The 19415-nt window shown below is 40.8% G+C and overlaps 1 protein-coding gene across 1 annotated transcript in view; it reads right to left on the reverse strand.

The window, feature by feature from the left end:
* The window catches only part of TMTC2 (transmembrane O-mannosyltransferase targeting cadherins 2), a 254255-nt gene that overhangs the window by 125539 nt on the left and 109301 nt on the right, over positions 1–19415 (reverse strand). Inside the window, exon 2 of the mRNA XM_084810388.1 lies at positions 11740–12310. Coding sequence (XP_084666514.1) covers positions 11740–12310 — 571 coding nt within the window. The remainder of the gene's footprint in view (positions 1–11739; positions 12311–19415) is intronic.

Genomic DNA, 19415 nt, shown 5'->3' on the forward strand with positions numbered 1-19415 from the left:
TGCCTGGCTCTAACTGATTAGCTTGATTCTTCTCTTTCTCCTGGAGCCCTTTGGGGAATTTCCTCCCCCACCCCCTGGCCCATCTCATCTCCTGTCTCTGACTCCACAGTGTCTGCAGGGAGTCTGGGTCCAATTCTGACATTCTGGGGTCATGGGATGCAGTGGATCTCCACCTCTGTGGCCAGAGACAGAGTTCCAACCTCAGAGAAGGAGATCCAGCTTTCCCCAGGAAAACTCCACTGCAGCTCCTCTACCAAGGTTGGGTCTCCCTCCTTGGGAAGGGAGGAAAATGGGTGTGTTGGGGTGGGCCAGTGGGTGGAGAGGGGAGAGGCCATGGATCTACTGTATCCAATGGCCTTTTAGCCCCCACCCCGCTCATGGCAGAGAACAAGTTAGATGGGCTCAAAGGCCCATCTAACAAAAAATGCTCAAATGGAGGACGAAGAAGCAAAAACAGATTCCATTTCTTCTCCCACCCTGCTGGCAAGAGCCCAGAGGGCATAGGATGAATGGAGCCCTCCAATCTCTGAGGCTTCCATCCTTTGGGCTTCTAGCCAACAGAATGGCTAGAGTTGGATTTCATATTATAAGTTAGTTATAGCTACCTTCATAGCTATAAGTTCTTATCGTTTCTTTTTTATATGAAAATTTTTCATATTTTTAGTATGAAAAATAAAATACATTTTAAAGAATATAAAATGGATAGCAGGATAGCAGTTTTGCGCAAGTTAATTAATCCTGAATAAAAAGTATAATTGTGTATATGTGGCTGCATACCTGCTGCATCATAGCAAGCTGACGGTTAAGGCGGACTGGAAATGATAATGAGAGGAAAGAATAGAGCTGTTCAACAGAAGTAATAAATAGGCTAAATCAGAGATGTTAATAGCTACTAGTACAGGAATTTCATGGCACTGGTGTCCATTTCACTTCATGGTACGACCAGTAAATCCAGCACAGCATGGAGAAAGCATCTGGCAGACTGCAGAACCATGGGCACTAACTTCAGGGAACAAGGTTACATGAACCTTCCTGTCACTATGCAGGTACAAACTGCGGACATGAAATTCCTTAGAAGTCAAGAGGGAGGCAACTCCCGAACTAACTTCAGTCTAGCAGCACAAATCACAGTTGTTTCTGAACTAAATTAAAAATTTAAAAGAAGCCTGGACAATTGTATGTATTGTTCCAACAGAAAACTCAGATCTGAACTAGTAAAAAAAGTCAAAAGGACAGGAACGAAGAGTGTGTGTTTTCCTGGAAAGTTATAATAAAGTGAGGACAGTGTTCAAATTTGTATGTTAGTGATTAATACCAGAGTGCTTTGCTTTGCTATTTAATAAGGCCATTGAAAGTACATTTAAAGGTATGTTACCATTGTATAACCTGTTCTTTTTCACTTCAGCTATGGATTGTTTGGTACAATATAGAGAGAAAGTTGCATGATTAGGGGTTGCCAATAACAAAGGAACTCTGTAATTGTTAGAGCATGAAATCTGCAATAAACACTTTTTTCTCTTTAAAACTTTAGTTTATTTTCATGGTCATTGTTAGATTTGTTATATGTTGGAATAAACAACAATTATTCCTGTTTTTTAAATGCCACGAGGTTGCATCCCCATGTCTCATTTTCTCCTGTCATCTGTAACATTTATGGATATTAAATGTGTGATGCAATGTCCCTTTTCCCCAACAAAGACAAACAGGTGTGGGTAAATAGGTAACATGACAACACAGCTCACATGGGCTGCATTCAGATATAAAAATCAACTATGGTTTATCATTATAAGACCGAGTCTTGGGCTTGTCAGCTCCCTCCCCTTCTCTCCCCCAGTGATGCTGTGAAGAGATTGGAAACATTTGCTTCCTTTTTCAACTAACTGCAGTTTAGTGTTATGTCCAAGCCCAGACAAACTATGATTATTCTTAACTTTGGCTTACTGAAACGAACCAACTTCAAACCATGGTTTATGAGCTGGCTTGTTTCAATCAATTATAATTAAGACTAATCACACTTTTTAGGGTCTAGAGAACAGTGCTAAACTGTGGTTAATAAAGTGGAAGCTTCTGGTGTCTTTCTCACAGCAATGCCAGAGAAGAAAAGGAGAGGAAGGAGCACTTGAGACATAGTCACATTACGACATCGTAGTGTACTGATATATACTGTGCTATTATGTCAGAATGCAAGAACAGAATACACCTAGACATCAAGGAGGACAAGAGAAAGAGAGAGAGGACTGCTATCATCTTCAGCTCTGATTAAAGGGAGTCTCTCTAAGGGAATATAATAAACTGTGTTTGAACTGCATTTTAGCTGCTGCACAATACTCCATCAAATCCTTCTTAGTGACAATGCGTTCGTAATGTAAAGCTGGAGGACAGGGAGAGATATACAAAACAGCAGGACACTGCTGTGAGGAAAAGGGAGCTTTTCAGGTATTTAGCACTATAGAATCATAGAATAATAGGGCTGGAAGGGGCCTACAAGACCATCGAGTCCAACCCCCTGCTCAATGCAGGAATCTGAGTCAAAGCATCCCTGACAGATGGCTGTCCAGCTTCATCTTGAATGCCTCCGGTGTGAGAGAGCCCACTACCTCCCTAGGTAATGGGTTCCATTGTCGTATTGCTCTAACAGTAAGGAAGTTTTTCCTGATGTTCAACCCAAGTCTCGCTTCCTGTAACTTGAGCCTATTATTCCATGTCCTGCACTCTGGGATGATCAAGAAGAGATCCTGGCCTTCCTCTCTGTGACAATCTTTCAAGTACTTGAAGAGCGCTATCATATCTCCCCTCAGTCTTCTCTTCTCAAGGCTAAACATGCCCAGTTCTTTCAGTCTCTCCTCATAGGGCTTTGTTTCCAGTCCCATGATCATCTTTGTTGTCCTCCTCTGAACCCTCTCCAGTTTGTCTGCATCCTTCTTCAAGTGTGGTGCCCAGAACTGGACACAGTACTCCAGATGAGGCCTAACCAGTGCTGAGTAGAGGGGAACTAGTACTTCCCGGGATTTGGAAGCAATGCTTCTATTAATGCAGCCCAAAAGAGCATTGGCCTTTTTTGCAGCCACATCACATTGTTGGCTCATATTCAGCTTGTGATCGACAACAATTCCAAGATCCTTCTCGCTTGTAGTATTGTTGAGCCAAGTATCCCCCAACTTGTAACTGTGCATTTGCTTTCTTTTTCCTAGGTGCAGAACTTGGCATTTATCCCTATTAAATGTAATTCTGTTGTTTTCTGCCCAGGGTTCCAGCCTATCAAGGTCACTCTGAATTCGGTTTCTGTCTTCCAGGGTATTAGCTATCCCGCCCAATTTTGTGTCATCTGCAAATCTGATGAGCATTCCCTGCACCTCCTCCTCCAAGTCATTAATAAAAATGTTGAAGAGCACTGGGCCTAGGACTGAGCCCTGTGGTACCCCACTCATTACCTTTCTCCAGTTTGAGAAGATCCCATTGATAAGCACTCTTTGAGTCCAATTCTGTAGCCAACTGTGGATCCACCTGACAGTTGTTTCATCTAGCCCACTTATAGCTAGTTTGATAATCAGGATATAATGGGGCACATTGTCAAAAACTTTGCTGAAGTCGAGGTATATTATATCCACAGCATTCCCACAGTCCACAAAGGAGGTTACCTGGTCAAATATGAGATCAGATTCATCTGGCAGGATTTGTTCTTGGCAAATCCATGTTGGCTTCGAGTAATCACTGCATTGTTTTCAAGGTGCTCCAGAATTTTCCCAGGGATTGATGTCAGACTGACTGGTCTGTAGTTCCCAGGTTCCTCCTTTTTGCCTTTTTTGAAGATAGGGACAACATTAGCCCTCCTCCAATCATCTGGCACTTCATCCATCCTCCATGATTTCTCAAAGAGAATAGACAGCGGTTCTGAGAGTTCTTCTGCCAGTTCCTTTATTATTCTAGGATGCAGTTCATCTGGCCCTGGTGATTTGAACTCATTCCAAGTAATTAGGTGTTCCTTGACCATATGCCTATCAATTTCAAGCTGCAATCCTGCCCCTTCAGCCTGCGCTTCGCCTTTGCCAGTGGGGTCATAGACCCTCTTTCAGGAGAAGACTGAGCCAAAGTAGGAATTGAGCACCTCTGCCTTTTCTCTGAATTTGCATTTCCATGCTGGAGCTGTACAGCTGGTGACTGCACAAACTACAGAGAAAACTAATAACATGAAAAGGTGTCCAGAAATGGAGTGGAGGAAGCGTTTGGTTGCTTGCCATTGGTTACATCTCTGTCACACACACAGAGCGCCCATGACACTCAATCAACCACATTCACACACAGCTATCATAGCTATACGATCACTGATATCTGGGGAAAGTATCTCATCTTCCCTCTACAGAGTACTCAGAAAATGCAGTAAGGCTTCAATCCTATACCCACTTACCAGAAGCATAATCTTGAGGAGGCCTTTTGAACTGGGCAAAATGAAAAACGAAAAAGAATGCATGTGTATTTACTGAACAAAAATCACACAGATTGTAGAGAAAGGCCTCAAAATAGTTTCAGACTATCCCAAGACAAGCAAGAGGAAACTTGAATGGCACATTCTATATTATGATTATTATATTAATCTATTTATTAGTAAAGCTTACATTTTAAATGAGAGGGTTAAAATTTTGAAACACTTTCCTTTCCATTTCCCTGATATGCTTACTTCTGTCCTGTCTACAAATTTTCATTTCCTATTTCAGATTTACCCATTATCTGTTTATAAATAAAATGGGTAGTATCCAATAGAGGCCTGTGTGTGCGCAGCCAGGCCCGCCGGTCCCAGTCCACACACAGCCCCCACCATGAGCAGCCGCAATATAGCGCTTCTAGGGGCAAGCCCCAACGTGAACAAAACTGCTGGTTTCTGGAAGGGGCAGATTGTTCCCTTTCCAGAAACAAGCATTTTCATTCACATAGGGGTTTGCCATTGGAAGCATTATATCACAGCTGTGTGCAGACCTGGGCTGGTGGAGCTGGGCGTACGAGGCCCAGGGCCCGGTGGGGTTGGCCGCATAGGCATGGCCCCTATTGGATCCTACCCAATGTTTCCTTTTTACGTTTTCCCATCTCCAACTTTTTCTCCTTTTCCATCTCTTCTCCCCCACTCACCCCATCCTCCTATACTGCATTCTTCATAAACTGGTGTTTTGTAGCAATTAGTCATTATCAAGAACATAAGCAAACTAAGAACATCATTTTCAAAGCACTGCCTGTTAATGCCACTGAATGCAGGAAGAACATTACAAAGTGATATGAAACTATGCTCAGGAAGCTCAGTTTTCAAAGTATTATGCTAATATGAAAACTTACATTGAATAAGGCTTGTACAGGCATAAACTAAATATTGCAGCCAAAGCTGATATTTAAAATTATAGCGCGAAACTTCTCAACATTAAAAATGTATTTCAGATTTTGCAACTGTTGCTCAAGGCTGGCCTTCCCCAACCAGGTGCCCTCCAGATGTTTTGAACTTCAGCTCGCACTAGCCCCTACCAGAATGGCCAATGGTCAGGAATACTGGGAAATGTAGTACAAACTATCTGGAGGGCACCAGGTTGGGGAAGGCTACTCTAGGCATTCCTCAAGTACCTACTCTTAAACACTAACATCATTTGAAATGATTTGGCAATAAAGGGTTTTCCATGAAAAATATAAACCAATTGTCATGTATATCTCTAGAAAATAGTTCCAACTATACATTTGGACTGGTACATTTGTGTAAATATTAGCTCCTTGAAGAACTGTATTTTACAAAATTAGCTATATTCTTCATGAAATATCAGTTCATGAAGAACTGTGCTTTCCTGAGTTTTTCTGTCCAACACTAATCTCAAAGCTAACAGATAGCCTATTGGGAAGAGGCAAAAATCCATTTGAATGCATGCAACAAGTCCACCAATACGCTGAAGGTTAAATGTCACTGTAAAAAAAGCCATATTGTTCTTGAAGATGGAAATTGGCAAGTAACATCAACATGACAAGCAAGAGCTCGCACCATCTGTACAAATCCCCATGAAAACCTATATTCTGACCTCACACCTTGAAGAGTAATTGAACCCCAAGGAAACTCTAGAGGACGTTCAAATATTTTTACTTGTTTGCTGTTATTTAAGATTAGAGTCTTTGACAAGCTTACGCCTTGACATAAAGGACAAATATGTAATAAAAATATTAATATGTCCTTTTACAGGATAAACTGACAACTCTACCTTTTTTTTACATGCACTGGACCCATTTTTAAGACATTTCTAGACCTGATTACTAATCTTCATGAAAAAAACAGTGTATTCTATAATTCTTCTTAAACTGGAGTAAGGGATTTGTCACTTATAAAAGCCTACCCAGAATGATGTTTACCAAGGGAAGATTAAAAAAATGTTTGTTCATTTATACCTGCCTTTTTACACAAGACTGCTTACATAAAATGGCAATTAAAAATATACAACAGAATAATAATACAACCTAAAAACAAAACAAAAAAGGCTAGCACAACAGAAACAGCAGCTTAAAATCAGTTTTAGAAGAGAAGTGGATAAAAATACAGTGCAAGCGTACCCCCCCCCCACCCCCAAGCATCTGAGGGACTATAGGATGCTACAGAGCTCTGACCTCAGAGGAGATCCCATCATGGATCCCTTGACTCACCCCTGCCCATCCCAGTTGCTACAGAAAGCTCTGCAGTTGCTTCCTTCCCAAGAATGGTGTCACAAAAAGGATGGTGAGGAAGGATCCACCAGATGCACAAGCCTCATTTTCGCAATTCCCATGCAATTCCCAGCAGCATGACACAGCTATGTGTACTCAAAGGCCTCTCTAGTAGAAATTGCTTCACAGGAGGATGGACAGGATAAAAAGCCCTCTACCAGTCCTCCTGACCTGCTGGCAACAGCCTCGCAGGGTGCTGGATTCTCAGAAGCTTCCAATATCTAGTGGGTGGCAAATTAGGGATGTACAAATTTGCTTAAATCTGTTCCATCTGTGTTTCGTAGAAAAATTCAGTTCCACTAGTGCTAATGTGCCTTAGCACAAGTATGCATTTGTGCAAGTTCCCCCCAAAAGTAAAAAACAAAAAAAGTCTACAAGTCCAGGGGATCTGTGCCACTCAGAAAAAGCCAGTCCGCTACAGAGCCTGCAGGTCGTATTCATAGAAATCTGAACTCATTTGAGTCCATTGCAGATTTCTCTGACATCCCTAGCAGCAATCCTGTATGACTGCACCCTAATTCATTTAAAACATTTATGCCACAGCTTTTAATTTTTTAAAAAAGACAAGGCAGCTTTCAAAGAAAAACACTGTCACCAAAATACAGTAAAATTACTAAATATGTACTCAATAAAATCAGGGAAGAGTCTTATGGCACCCTATTGACCAATAAATTCATTAGGGCATAACCTTCCATGTACCCAGTCCACTTCATCAGATGCAATAAAAACAAACACAAAATTAAAGAAACAAACAGCATAATACATACTGGTCATTAACTGTAGGCACTAGGTGAATATCTACAAATTGTCTGATTTCTACATATCAACTGTCTACAGTACTGCAATTTGTGTCACTATAACCCACATTACAACCTGACACCACAATTTCATTGTGTTCCGACGCCCACTTGAGAAATGTTTGATTTTACATATTGCGCTGGATAGCTGACACAATTCCTAATTTCTCCTTCACTGTCTCTCGACTTTCAAATGCTTCAGCAAAATATCTGGTCCTAGAAAGTTATCCATCAATTACCCTCTCCCCAACCATGCCCTTAATACAATACAGTAATTAATTATTATGTATTTATTATTAACATTTATATTAACATTGTGCACAGTCTTATCTGCTAAAAGCCATCAAGGCGGTGCACAATTATAAAGACCTGAGATTTTGCAACGTTTCCTTGGAATCCTGGAAATTTTCTCTTAATCCATTTTTAGCAAAAGCTTTCTAAACCAAATGGTGATGCCACTAAATGAGAAGTCCATGTCCAAGAGACTTAACCTCGCCTGTACCCTTGCTGTATGTAGCCATGCTTTATTTTTGCATCAGCATCACTAACCATGATTAATGCTAACCAGGTTCTCTTAACCAGGGTTTGCAAACCTGCTTCATAACTCGGTTAGAATATGAGCCTTTTGTGTTAACCATGGTTACCATTGGTGCATAATGTTAAGTTATGGAGAGAGGGGGTAGCACATGAGACTGGAACTCACTTGAATGCTTCAACATGGTTAAGAGACTGCAGTGTTACATTTGGAATCACATTACATATGCCTGTTTCTTACCCTTCCCTTCCCTACTTCCATCCTTGCTATCTCTTCCTGTCTAACTTTTGGCTTAAGGCCTTCTGAGTAGAAAACATCCACTCAGACTTTACTGCAACGTGCTGTATAAAAGATTAGTAATCGTGCAATAATCTTCTCTAGACATTTGACCTACCTACTAACCATTGCAGTTACATGGCTTTGCTTTTTAAATAGCACCTGTTGTTCTCTAGAAGAATGGAAACTGCAGGGCACAAACAAATGCAAATATTTGTTCAGACTTTCACACGTTTATAATGAGATATAAATGCTGGAGAAATTAATTCTCAGTTGAATACCCTTGAATGCAAGGTCTCCACAAGGGAGTAATCAGTTTTGCTCCCAATGTTTTATTTAGCTCTTCAAAGTATAAAAATCCACAGCATGCACAAAGGCCATGTTTAACAGTTTAGTGCACTTGTGTGCGCACATTTGTCTAAAAACACTTATGTGTAGATAGTAGAATTGGCAAGAGGTCAGGCCACATTCTAAATCTAACAATCGTTTGCCACATAGCAAGTTGCTAGGAACTTTTTTTTTTCTAGGAACTACTTGTTTTCTAATTAAGACTACACAGTGTTTTCTTCAGTGCTGCAATGGAATCCTTAAGTTCACGAGTGACTATTGGTAGAATCTCAAATGAAGATCAAAAATCCCCAAAGCCAACCTTAAGATGATAATATACTGAAATGTATTTTCCCATTTAGCCTAGGGTTTTTAATAGAATCATGTTCTATCTTTTGTCATTAACGTATTGTTAAAAATACATGTTGTGTTGAAATAAGAAAAACAACTAGAAAAGCTGAAATGACATCATAGAGAAAGGTGAGTGGATACGTTTAAAGTTTCCAACTGTCATTTGTAACATATTATCCTAAACATACGATCTGGACTAACAGTTCTACCCTAAGTAATTAACTTAGTGTAACAAGTCTTAGAACTGGACTCTGTATTTAAGATCTACACTGATATTTTTAGATTATTCTTCTGATACCAACTTTAAGAGTAATTTAATTTTGTTTTGTTAGGTAAGGTTGACTCTATCTTTTTAAACTCTAAAGTCCTTTGAGAAATATAAATTTTGGACAAACCACATAAAGGGGTCTACATGCCATAGGTAACCTTTCGGTCAAACTGCAAGTATGTGTTCTTTTAAGTTAAAATTGAAGGTGAACCGTTAACCATGCCATTCCTGGAGCATTAGGTTTCCATAGCTACCCTAAAATGAAAATGAGTTTCCATAACATTTCATTGAGGATATCCACAATGTATAACACCAGATTATAGATAAGGCAGCCTATCACATTTGTGACACATTTCACGCTACAGATAATTGGTATCTAATTCTACATGAAAAACAGATTCCCCAATTAAAAAAATAAGGAAAGAAACTTTCTTTAATTCATTAAAAAATCCTTTTTTGTATTAATGGCAGTTTATTTAGTAGCTTTTTAATCAAAGTACTGAATTGGTGTGCATTCAGATCAATTTATTTCTATCATGGTGGTTTGCACATATAATATGTAGAAACTAGGCATTTAACATTACTGAATTTAGCATATCCAATAAAGAGCTAATTTCAGTGCACTTTAAATCAAAATATTGTCATGGCCTCTGCCCCGTTGAGGAAAAAGGTGAGGCAAACACAGACCATGAAGACTTAAATTAACTTTGTAGTACTAATTGGACAGAATACTGCAATCTGCAAAGTTGATTAATGGCCCTGTTCTCAGTCTGGCAAAAGCAAAGGCAAAAGAATCAGACCTCTGAATTTGCATAGTTTCTACAATTATAACACTCTTCAAAGCTCCCTTGTGGAATTTTTCTTCACATTAATGTAGTAGTACCATTTATGCAGGTCTTGCTGCCAACATGTAGAACGACTGGATACAAAGGATATATGTATTCTACAAATCACTCTAGCTACAGGCATTCTACTCAAACTACACTTTTAAAAGTTCCAGGAAACTAATTAGTCTAAAGTAGGGGTTGGCAACTTTGGGTAGTCTGGGTGCCATTTTCCCCACCTGGATTATGCCCCCCTCCCAGGCTGCACTCAGTGGAGCGCTGGGGGAAACGCAAGATTTGGCCAGAAAGTAGCAGCCACTACAGAAGCCTAAAATGGCCAAACCTTGTTTGAAAACAAGCAAGATTTGGATGTTCTGAGCTTCCTTAGCTGAAAACTGCCGCTGAAAATTGGTGGCAAACTCTGTTTTTGCCACCACCGCTGCAAATTTCTTTAGACTCTAAAGACTCAATATGGAGTATTTGCCTCAACTCCAAACTGAGCCGTCTAGGAAAAACAAACAAACAAAATGACAGTACACACTCGCAACCATGATTCAATAATATTTAGCTACGAGCACATTCTTATTTTATTTGTCTACCTTCATTAAAATTATATTTAAAAAAAACATTTTTAGAAGACAGCCATTGTAGCGTAGTGGTTAATGTGCTGGACTGGTACTCAAGAGATTTGGGCTCTAGTCCCCACTTGACCATGAAGCTCACTGGGTCACTTTGGGCCAGTTACTGACTCTCAATCTAATCTACCTCACAGGGTTTTTGTGAGGATGAAATGGAGAGAAGGAGGATCATGTATGCTGCCTTGGGCTCCTTGGATAGAAATGTAATTAATTAATTAATTAATGACCATCACATCTATGTTTAAGATGAACTGATATATAATCATATTAGGTTAAGGACAAATGCATACTACCTTTAAGCATATGCCCAGCTGTTTTCTTTGTTTTTCTAGCCAGCTTAACATTTTTAATCAGCCTGGCTTCAAGCATGTCCACGGCAAAGAGTTCCTTCATGTCTCCAAAGTTCAGGATTCAGTACATCGCTCCTCAACATACATTAGGATCAACAGAAGTTCTATGCAGAACCCTGCACAGGGTTCTTGTTTTTGTTCACAGTGAAGTTGCCATGCAATGCACCAGAAACCTGAGTCTGAGCCAATGAAAGCTCTTAGCCTATAATATACTATTATATAGTAAAAAAATAACCAAAAACATGCCTAGGCATTATGGGAAAGGGCCGTAAGTTGTGTAGAAATCAGTTTTACTAAAGTCAGACACATTTATATTATAGGAAGGAAATGTGCATTCCCACTTATCCCTCCATTACTGGTAGACAAGTTGTTAGAGAAAACAAACAAACAAACAAACAACCCAAGGAAGTTTGCCCAAGAGGTCTTTGGTGGGAAGAATGGAAATAGATTAAATTCAAAATGCCAGCTTTAAGAAGAATCATTGTTGAACCGATCCAATTATATTTCTACCATAAAGCATCTGTGCTTATTTTTTGTTCCTGTTAGTGTTGTTGTTTTTAATAGGGCAGACTAAGCTATTAAGTTAATTCCTTGCTCTTTTAGATAGAATGTGTTTATCTGTCTGGTGCAAAAACTGAGCCACAGTTCTCACTCACCTTATAGATAGCAGGAATGATTTGGTGTATTTTTAGCTTGTGAAATACAAAGACATCATAAACCGCTGAAACTGCTAGAACAGTCACTCCTTGCTCCTTCCACAACATGCTGCAAGTGGCACATAGCCCTGCACCCAAAATCCAGCCCCAGGTTCCTTCCGAGTAGCTTCTTGTGCAGCAGTGCTTAGTATAGCATAATAGGGAGAGGAGAAAGAAGAGGCAAGCTCCAATATCAGCCCTTCCCACAATTCCTGCCACCGCTTCAGTATGAATGGGATGAGAAGCAAACAGCAGGCCAGCAAGTAAGCTCCAATATCCATCACCAAACAGTATTCGTGAAAAATTGGTGAAAAGACCTGTGACTGCAGCATGCAAGATGACATTAACAAGGTGGTAGCTCCAAGGATCCATTCCTCCAATCGCATGGTTAATGCGAAAAGAGAGCGTGCAGAGAGGTCGGTATGATTTATGGCTCCCGCTGTGTGTAAGGAGAGTGCCCCAGAAGTCATTGTAGAATATCTGAGTCCATGGCGTTTCGGGAAGCAGGTCCTGGTTTGTCTTGATAGCTCGGCTAAAATATAAAACACAGAAAGAAAGAATCAAACTACATGATCACTATAAATAAGATTACTAAAGTAGACTCACTGAAATTATTATATGTAGGTTTTCATTTTATTATTAAATTAGCACAAAAAACCAATATCAGAGAGATACTACTCCTTAAACTTCAGTTTCAGTAGTGTTAGAAGCGCCCCTTCTATTGACTTTTTGCTACAATAAATTTCCATATAAATTGGCTTTTAAAATCTTAGAAACAGATGCTATTCGGGATACATTAAATTAGAACACCCTTCAATGACATTCATCTGAGTCTAACCCAGAAGCAATCACTTATGAGTTGATGGGTTATAATTAAAATGTAAAAGAAATATGAGTAATTGACAAAAACTAACCCCAAACTAATGGCCTTTTACACACCTACTTCCATTTACATGAAAGAATTAATCTTGCTGACATGGATTAGCCATAATTTCACCAAATTACCAGATGTATGCAAAATCTTGATACATGGACAAATTCCTCAAGAGACATAATCCTCTGTATAATGAACACAACTCTGCAGCCCATGTTTAAAGAAGTGTAGATGAATGTCACACAGACCTGAAGTCAAGCTTTACAAAGTCACAAAGTTCATACATACAAAGCAAATGACTATTTAGTCCCTTCTCTCCTCGTATTGTAGACAGTAGCTTGTCTAGTCACCTACTGAGTTCATGGCACAGGCAACATCAAAACCTTTCATATTCACAGCTCAGTTTCTGAAACCACAATATTACACTAGCTGAAATGAACCGAAAATGTGAGTTTTAATATTTGTCTATGCTCATCATTTAATTTAACATGAAAGGTGTCTGTTCCTGCAGTGAGCTTATACACAGAGCTTTTATATTTGTATACAAAGGACTGAATGTTTGGGTTTTGCCTTCCTGTAGTTAGAAGTATATCTCTACAAGTGGGCATAATAAATCACCAAAATAGTATGTGATAATTACCTCTTGCACACACACACACACACACACTATAGTCAAATGTAACACTGGGTAGTCTGTAGCTATCCTATTTGCCCCCAAGCAAATTCTGTGCATGTGTGATAAAGGTGAAGGTCGGATACTTCAAGTCTGGTACAATCAGTATTTGCAAATCATGTTGCTGAAGATGCTATGAAACACAGCTTAAATATATGAAGAGTCTTCACAAAAGCAACTTTACCTCACTAATGGGATGTTTGATATTGGGCTTAGGCTAGCAAATAAGATATAAAAATGGATAAGTTATCCTCTCGCCCACACACTGAATTGATGGGAAAAGAGAGTTAGTCAAAATTTCAGATGTAGGTATACATTTTATATATGTATACCTACGTACATCTCTACATTTCTTCACTGGAGAGGATGCAACAGAACGTAAAAGAAATTAAACTTCAGGGACTCTCAGGGAGACAAATTGCTGCTCATCCTTTTACATTTTTATTCAAAAATAACACTATATTAATGAATTGCTCTCAGGTCTGCTTCAAACAGAAAAAATGCAGTGTTATTTAAACGGCTGACTTTGCAAATATACCACTGTTCTCCAAAAACATACTAATACAAAGGTCAGCATTTCCATTGTACTTTGCTATGTTTTAAGCACATATCTGCCTATAGATCCCTTTTGTTTACATATATATTGAAGTCAGGAGGAGGTCACTAAAAATATTCATTTTGATTTTCTTTGTGTATCAATTTTGCCTCCATTTCTGGTTTCACTTAACTGATATTAAGAAATGACATGACAAACAGACGAACTCTTAATCTCTAGTACGTTTATTGCCACTTATCATTTGTTCCAATCTGAAATAAGAATCTTTCAGAATATGAGATGACAAGTGAAACACAAGTCTCCAGAGTAAGAGACAATGGATGGGATACTGAAGACGATCACGGATTACTGCCAATCCACTGCCAGAGCCAAACTAGTGTGGCCTTTAATGATGGAAGACTTCACCATCAAGAAGGGCTACACTGAAACAATACAGTCCATCATATTAATGAACTCCAAGGGACTGTAAAATTACAAGCAAAAGAGTTAGAAAGATCAGTTTCTTAAATTTTGTTATGTCAGGCAAACACTTCCAAGACTGCTGTATCTTAAAGAAAACATTTTCTTTTTTTTATAACACATACAGCTTCCCTGTCCCTCTCTGTCCCCTGCTCCTTTTATTTCCCCATGCTAGGGCCTTTTTTGCTATGACAGTTCTAGGGCCAAGGTCTGCTATTGATGCAGTGCTATCTATGCAATGTCTATTGAGGTGTCTTAGCCCATTTTGTGGGATCCATTTCAGTTTTTGGAGCCTGAGAATGTGGACAAGATGCTCACATCCGTACAACCCACCACATGGTCTCTCGAACCTTGCCTGACATGGCTTATTCAAGCTAGCTGTGGGGGGATGACAGGGAAGTGGTGAATACATCATTGCACAATGGCGTGGTCCCTACTGCCTTGAGGGAGGCAGTGGTGCAACCACTCCTGAAAAAACTCTCCCTAGATCCAGAGATCTATGCTAACTATCGTCTGGTCACAAACACCCCATTTCTTAGCAACGTGCTTGAGAGAGTGGTGGCACCTCAGGTGCAGGTGTTCTTGAATGAAACGGATTAACTGGATCCATTCCAGTTTGGATCCAGGCCCAGATCTGGGATGGAATCAGCCTTGGTCGCCCTGATGGATGACCTTCTTTGGGACAGTGACAAGGGGAGTGTGACCCTGTTACTTCTTCATGATCTCTCAGCGGCTTTTGATACCATTGACCACAGTATCCGCCTTCATGAGTTGGGAATTGCAGGCACTGTTCTACAGTGGTTCGACTCATACTTGCAGGATCAGTTCCAGAGAATAGCATTGGGTGACTGTGTCAGGGTGGAAACTGAGCCAATAGAACCCCAGAGCAGTTCTGATTCTGAGGAGGAGCAGCAATCCATGGGAGAGGAGCCAGCTCATCCCTCACAGGCACAGCAGCTGGCAGAGATTCCTCCTGCCAGCATTCCTGAGATAGAATGTGATCCTAGCAGTGAGAAAGTGCAGGAACAGGGCTTGCTAGACGCTCGACGCAGGGAGCGATGAGCAATGGAGGGCGCGGAAAGGAGGCGTAGCGCCTGTTTAGCGCACAAGCAACGGCTGCCTCCCGTGGACCCAAGGGAAAGAGGGAGGATCTCTCCCTAGCCCATTAGTTCAGGGTCTTTAAGTGACTCTCCTTCAAACGGGGACCAACTGCCTAACCTGGAACATAGGCTACTCTGCTGTGCCTTGCTTAGTCCCTGGTGATTAGCATCTGAAAGAGTCATTAAGTTGTAAAAGGATTAAAGCCTTGAAAATAATCCTTTCATCTGTGTCTTGAGTTGGCTATTGGAGTCTACTGAAAGAGGACGCTAGGGCGCTCCTGACAGACTGCACCTCAGCCCCATGGCAGCTGAACTGTGAGGTGCCACAGGGCACAATTCTGTCCCCAATGTTATTTAATATCTATAATAAAGCCATTATATTGGGAGCAGTCATCAGGAGATTTGGGGCAAGGTGTCACTAGTATGAAGATGACACCCAGTTCTATTTCTCTGTGACATATGAATCAGGAGAGGACATGCATGTTCTGAACTGGTGCCTGGATGCAGTTATGGCTTGGATGAGGGCCAATAAACTGAAGCCGAATCCCAATAAGACAAAGACCCTATGGGCTGGCAGTTCTCATGTCCAGGAATTGAGGTGTTTGCCTGTTCTGGATGGGGTTCCACTCCCTCTGAAGGAGCAGGTCCATAGTTGAGGGTGCTCCTGGATCCATCTCTGTCACTGGAGGCCCAGGTGGCCTTGGTGGCCAAGAGGACCCATTCCTGGATGGGGACAGCTTAGCCATCATGTGTGGTTCAGAAGCTGCAGCTACTGCAGAATGCAGCAGCTGGGGTGCTCACTGGGACACCTAGCTATACTCACTTAACACCTAGGTTAAAAAAGTGGCACTGGTTGCCTATTAGCTACCGAGCCACATGCAAGGTTATGTTATTGTCCTATAAAGCCCTAAACATCTTGGGACCAGGAAACCTAGCAGACCGCCTTCCCTTATACATGCTCAAGCAATCTTTAAGATCATCAGAAGAGACTTTGTTGGTCATTCCAAAATGAACGGAATGTTGCCATGAAATACCCCAATAGCGAGCCTTCTCACTCTGGAAAACCCTCCCTCATTCAGTTCGGGAGGCAGAAAATGTGATTTCTTTTAAAACACACCTGTGTTTTAAAAACACACCTGTGTAAAACCTCCTGAAAACACACTTGTTCACTCAGGCTTTCCCTGAGCTGTAAGTAAATTAATCATGCCGCTCCATTTTACTGCTCCTTGAATTTTTTTTGTTACTATAGTTGGAAGTGTTTTTAATGGTGTATTTTCATTCTTATTTAAATGTATTTTGATATTTATTGTGAACCACTGAGGTGTTTTATTATATTCAGCAGTATATAAGTGTCACAAATAAATAAATAAGTAAGTAAGTAAGTAAGTAAGTAAGTAAGTAAGTTCAGGGTCTGCGGAAACACCCCAGGAATGAGACCCTGTAATGACCAACTTTCCCCCAGGACTCACTAAGGAAAAACTTCACTGCCTTGATGTAACTGAAAGTTGTGACCAGGCAGCTTGTCCCTGGTCCTTTCCCCACCTTGACAATGCTCATTAATTTGCCCAGGTCTCAGGGAGCTATTAGGATTTGCTGCACTGCAGCACCACTCAAATAACAGTCAGAGAAGGGTACTTCAGCTAGTCAGCAGAGCACAACTAGATCAGGGGTGGGCAGAAGGCAAATCTCCAAAAGTTTTTGACTTTAACTCCCAGCACGCCTGACCACTGGTCATGCTGGCAGGAGCTTATGGAGCTGAAGTCCAAAACATCTGGATATCTACCTTCTGCCCACCCCTGGTGTAGATGACCTGGGAAGCAATATAATAAGGTCTTGCTGGTCAGATATAATTGTTGTTCCAGGCTTGGTACCTCAGTCTGCACAAATTATCAGATCGATAAACTGCTCTAGAAACATGTGTGCTTTTTCTTGTCTCCCTTGCCAAGACCAGCCAAAAACTGTGAACCCCTAATCCCTAAGTGAGAGCCAGTGTAGTGTAGTGGTGAGAGTGACGGACTGGGAGCCGGGAGATCCGGGTTCTAGTCCCCACTTGGCCATGGAAGCTCACTGGGTGACTTTGGGCCAGTCACAGACTCTCAGCCCAACCTACCTCACAGGGTTGTTGTTGTGAGGATACAACGGTGAGGAGGAGGATAATGTAAGCCGCCTTGAGTTCCTTGCGAGAGGGAGAAAGGCGGGGTATAAATGCAATAAATAAATAAATAAATAAATAATCAACAAAAATGCCTTCCTGCCTTTCCTCATGTGCCTAATCTTTCTGAAATGTTATTTTCCTTAAGAGAAGAGGTTATAGGTAAAGTTGCTGGAAGGATGTAGAGAACATGAGTCCCCCTAGACCCAACCACAATAATACACCATCTTCTAACACTCCAACCAAGGCATCTTTTCATTGGGATGGAGGTAAAAGAGCTAAAAATAGTATGTACAGGCCAATGGCAGCGTACAAGTTATAAAAAAACTCTAAGGGACAGCACTGGAGGGTGCATTTTGTTGGAATGTGCAAAGGTTTGTAATAATAGTCGATGGTTTGCTTTGTACCACATTTACAATACAGTTCTGAGGGGAACTAATCTGTAGAAACAATATTACCTTCTACTATTTTACTGTAACAAAAAATAAGACAACATTGTCATAAAAAAACTTTCTTCCTAAAAGGAAACATTTTTCATTATTATGGGGGAAACGATATAATTTGAATATCAAAACTACTGTTTGTATTTAGCACCAATAGACAGTAATACTAAACAAAAGGATATAACAATTTATCTAAAATGTATATCACATCCATTGGTTCACCTATTATGTTGTTGTTGTTGTTGTTATTTCTATACTGCCCCATAGCCGAGGCTCTCTGGACAGTTTACAAATATTAAAAACATAAATATTAAATTACAATTAAAAAAACATTAAAATACAATGTAAAAGTTTAAAAACCATTTACATTAGACACACAGACAGTATACATTAGGACAACATATATCTAAAAATAGCAATTGAGTAATCAGCCATAAAAGACAAGTCCAGGACCAATAAAGAACTCAACACATGCTGCCAAATGCCTAAGAAAAAAGTAAGGTCTTAACCTTGAGCCGAAAAGATAACAATGTTGGTGCCAGACGGGGCTCATTGGGAAGTTTATTCCACGGTTGGAGGGCCACCACTGAGAATTCCCTATCTCTTGTTGCCTCCTCCCTTGGAGGAGGCACCCAGAGGAGGGCCTTGGATGCTGAGCATACGGTACGGGTAAGGTCATTTCAGGAGAGGCATGCCTTCAGGTACTGCAGTCCTGAGCTATGTAGGGCTTTATAGGTTAAAACCAGCACCTTGAATCGAGCTTAGAAGCATATAGGAAGCCAGTGCAAGCAGGTCAGAGTTGGTCTAATATGTTCAGACTTTCTAGTCCCTGTTATTAATCTGGTCACCACATTTTGCATGAGCTGCAGCTTCTGAACCATCTTCAAAGGCAGCTCCAAGTAGAGGGCATTGTAGTAATCTAACTTGGAGATTAGCAGAGCATAGACAACTGAAGCCAAGTTATCCCTGTCCAGACATGGGCATAGCTGGGCTACCAACCGAAGTTGGTAGAAGGCACTCCATGCCACTTGAGGCATGGAGCCTCGAGTAACAAAGATGGCTCCAAACGAACAAACCTGCTCCTTCAGGGGAGAGCAACCCCATCCAGAACAGGTTGAGCATTCTCCATCTGGTCAGAAGAACCACCAACAGCATCTTGGTCTTGTCTGGATTGAGCTTCAGTTTATTACCCCTCATCCAGTCCATTGCCACAGCCAGGCACTGTTCTAGCACATCCACTACCTCACCTGATGAGGATGAAAAGGAGAAGCAGAGCTGTGTGCCATCAGCAGATTGATGTCAATGCACTCCAAAACTGCAGGTGACCACACTCAATGGTTTCATGTTGATGTTGAACAGCATGGGGGACAGAATTGAACC

Source organism: Heloderma suspectum, chromosome 7 (genome assembly GCF_057233095.1).
Source record: "Heloderma suspectum isolate Gila_16-S chromosome 7, 16-S_ref, whole genome shotgun sequence".
In the NCBI taxonomy this organism is placed as follows: domain Eukaryota; kingdom Metazoa; phylum Chordata; class Lepidosauria; order Squamata; family Helodermatidae; genus Heloderma; species Heloderma suspectum.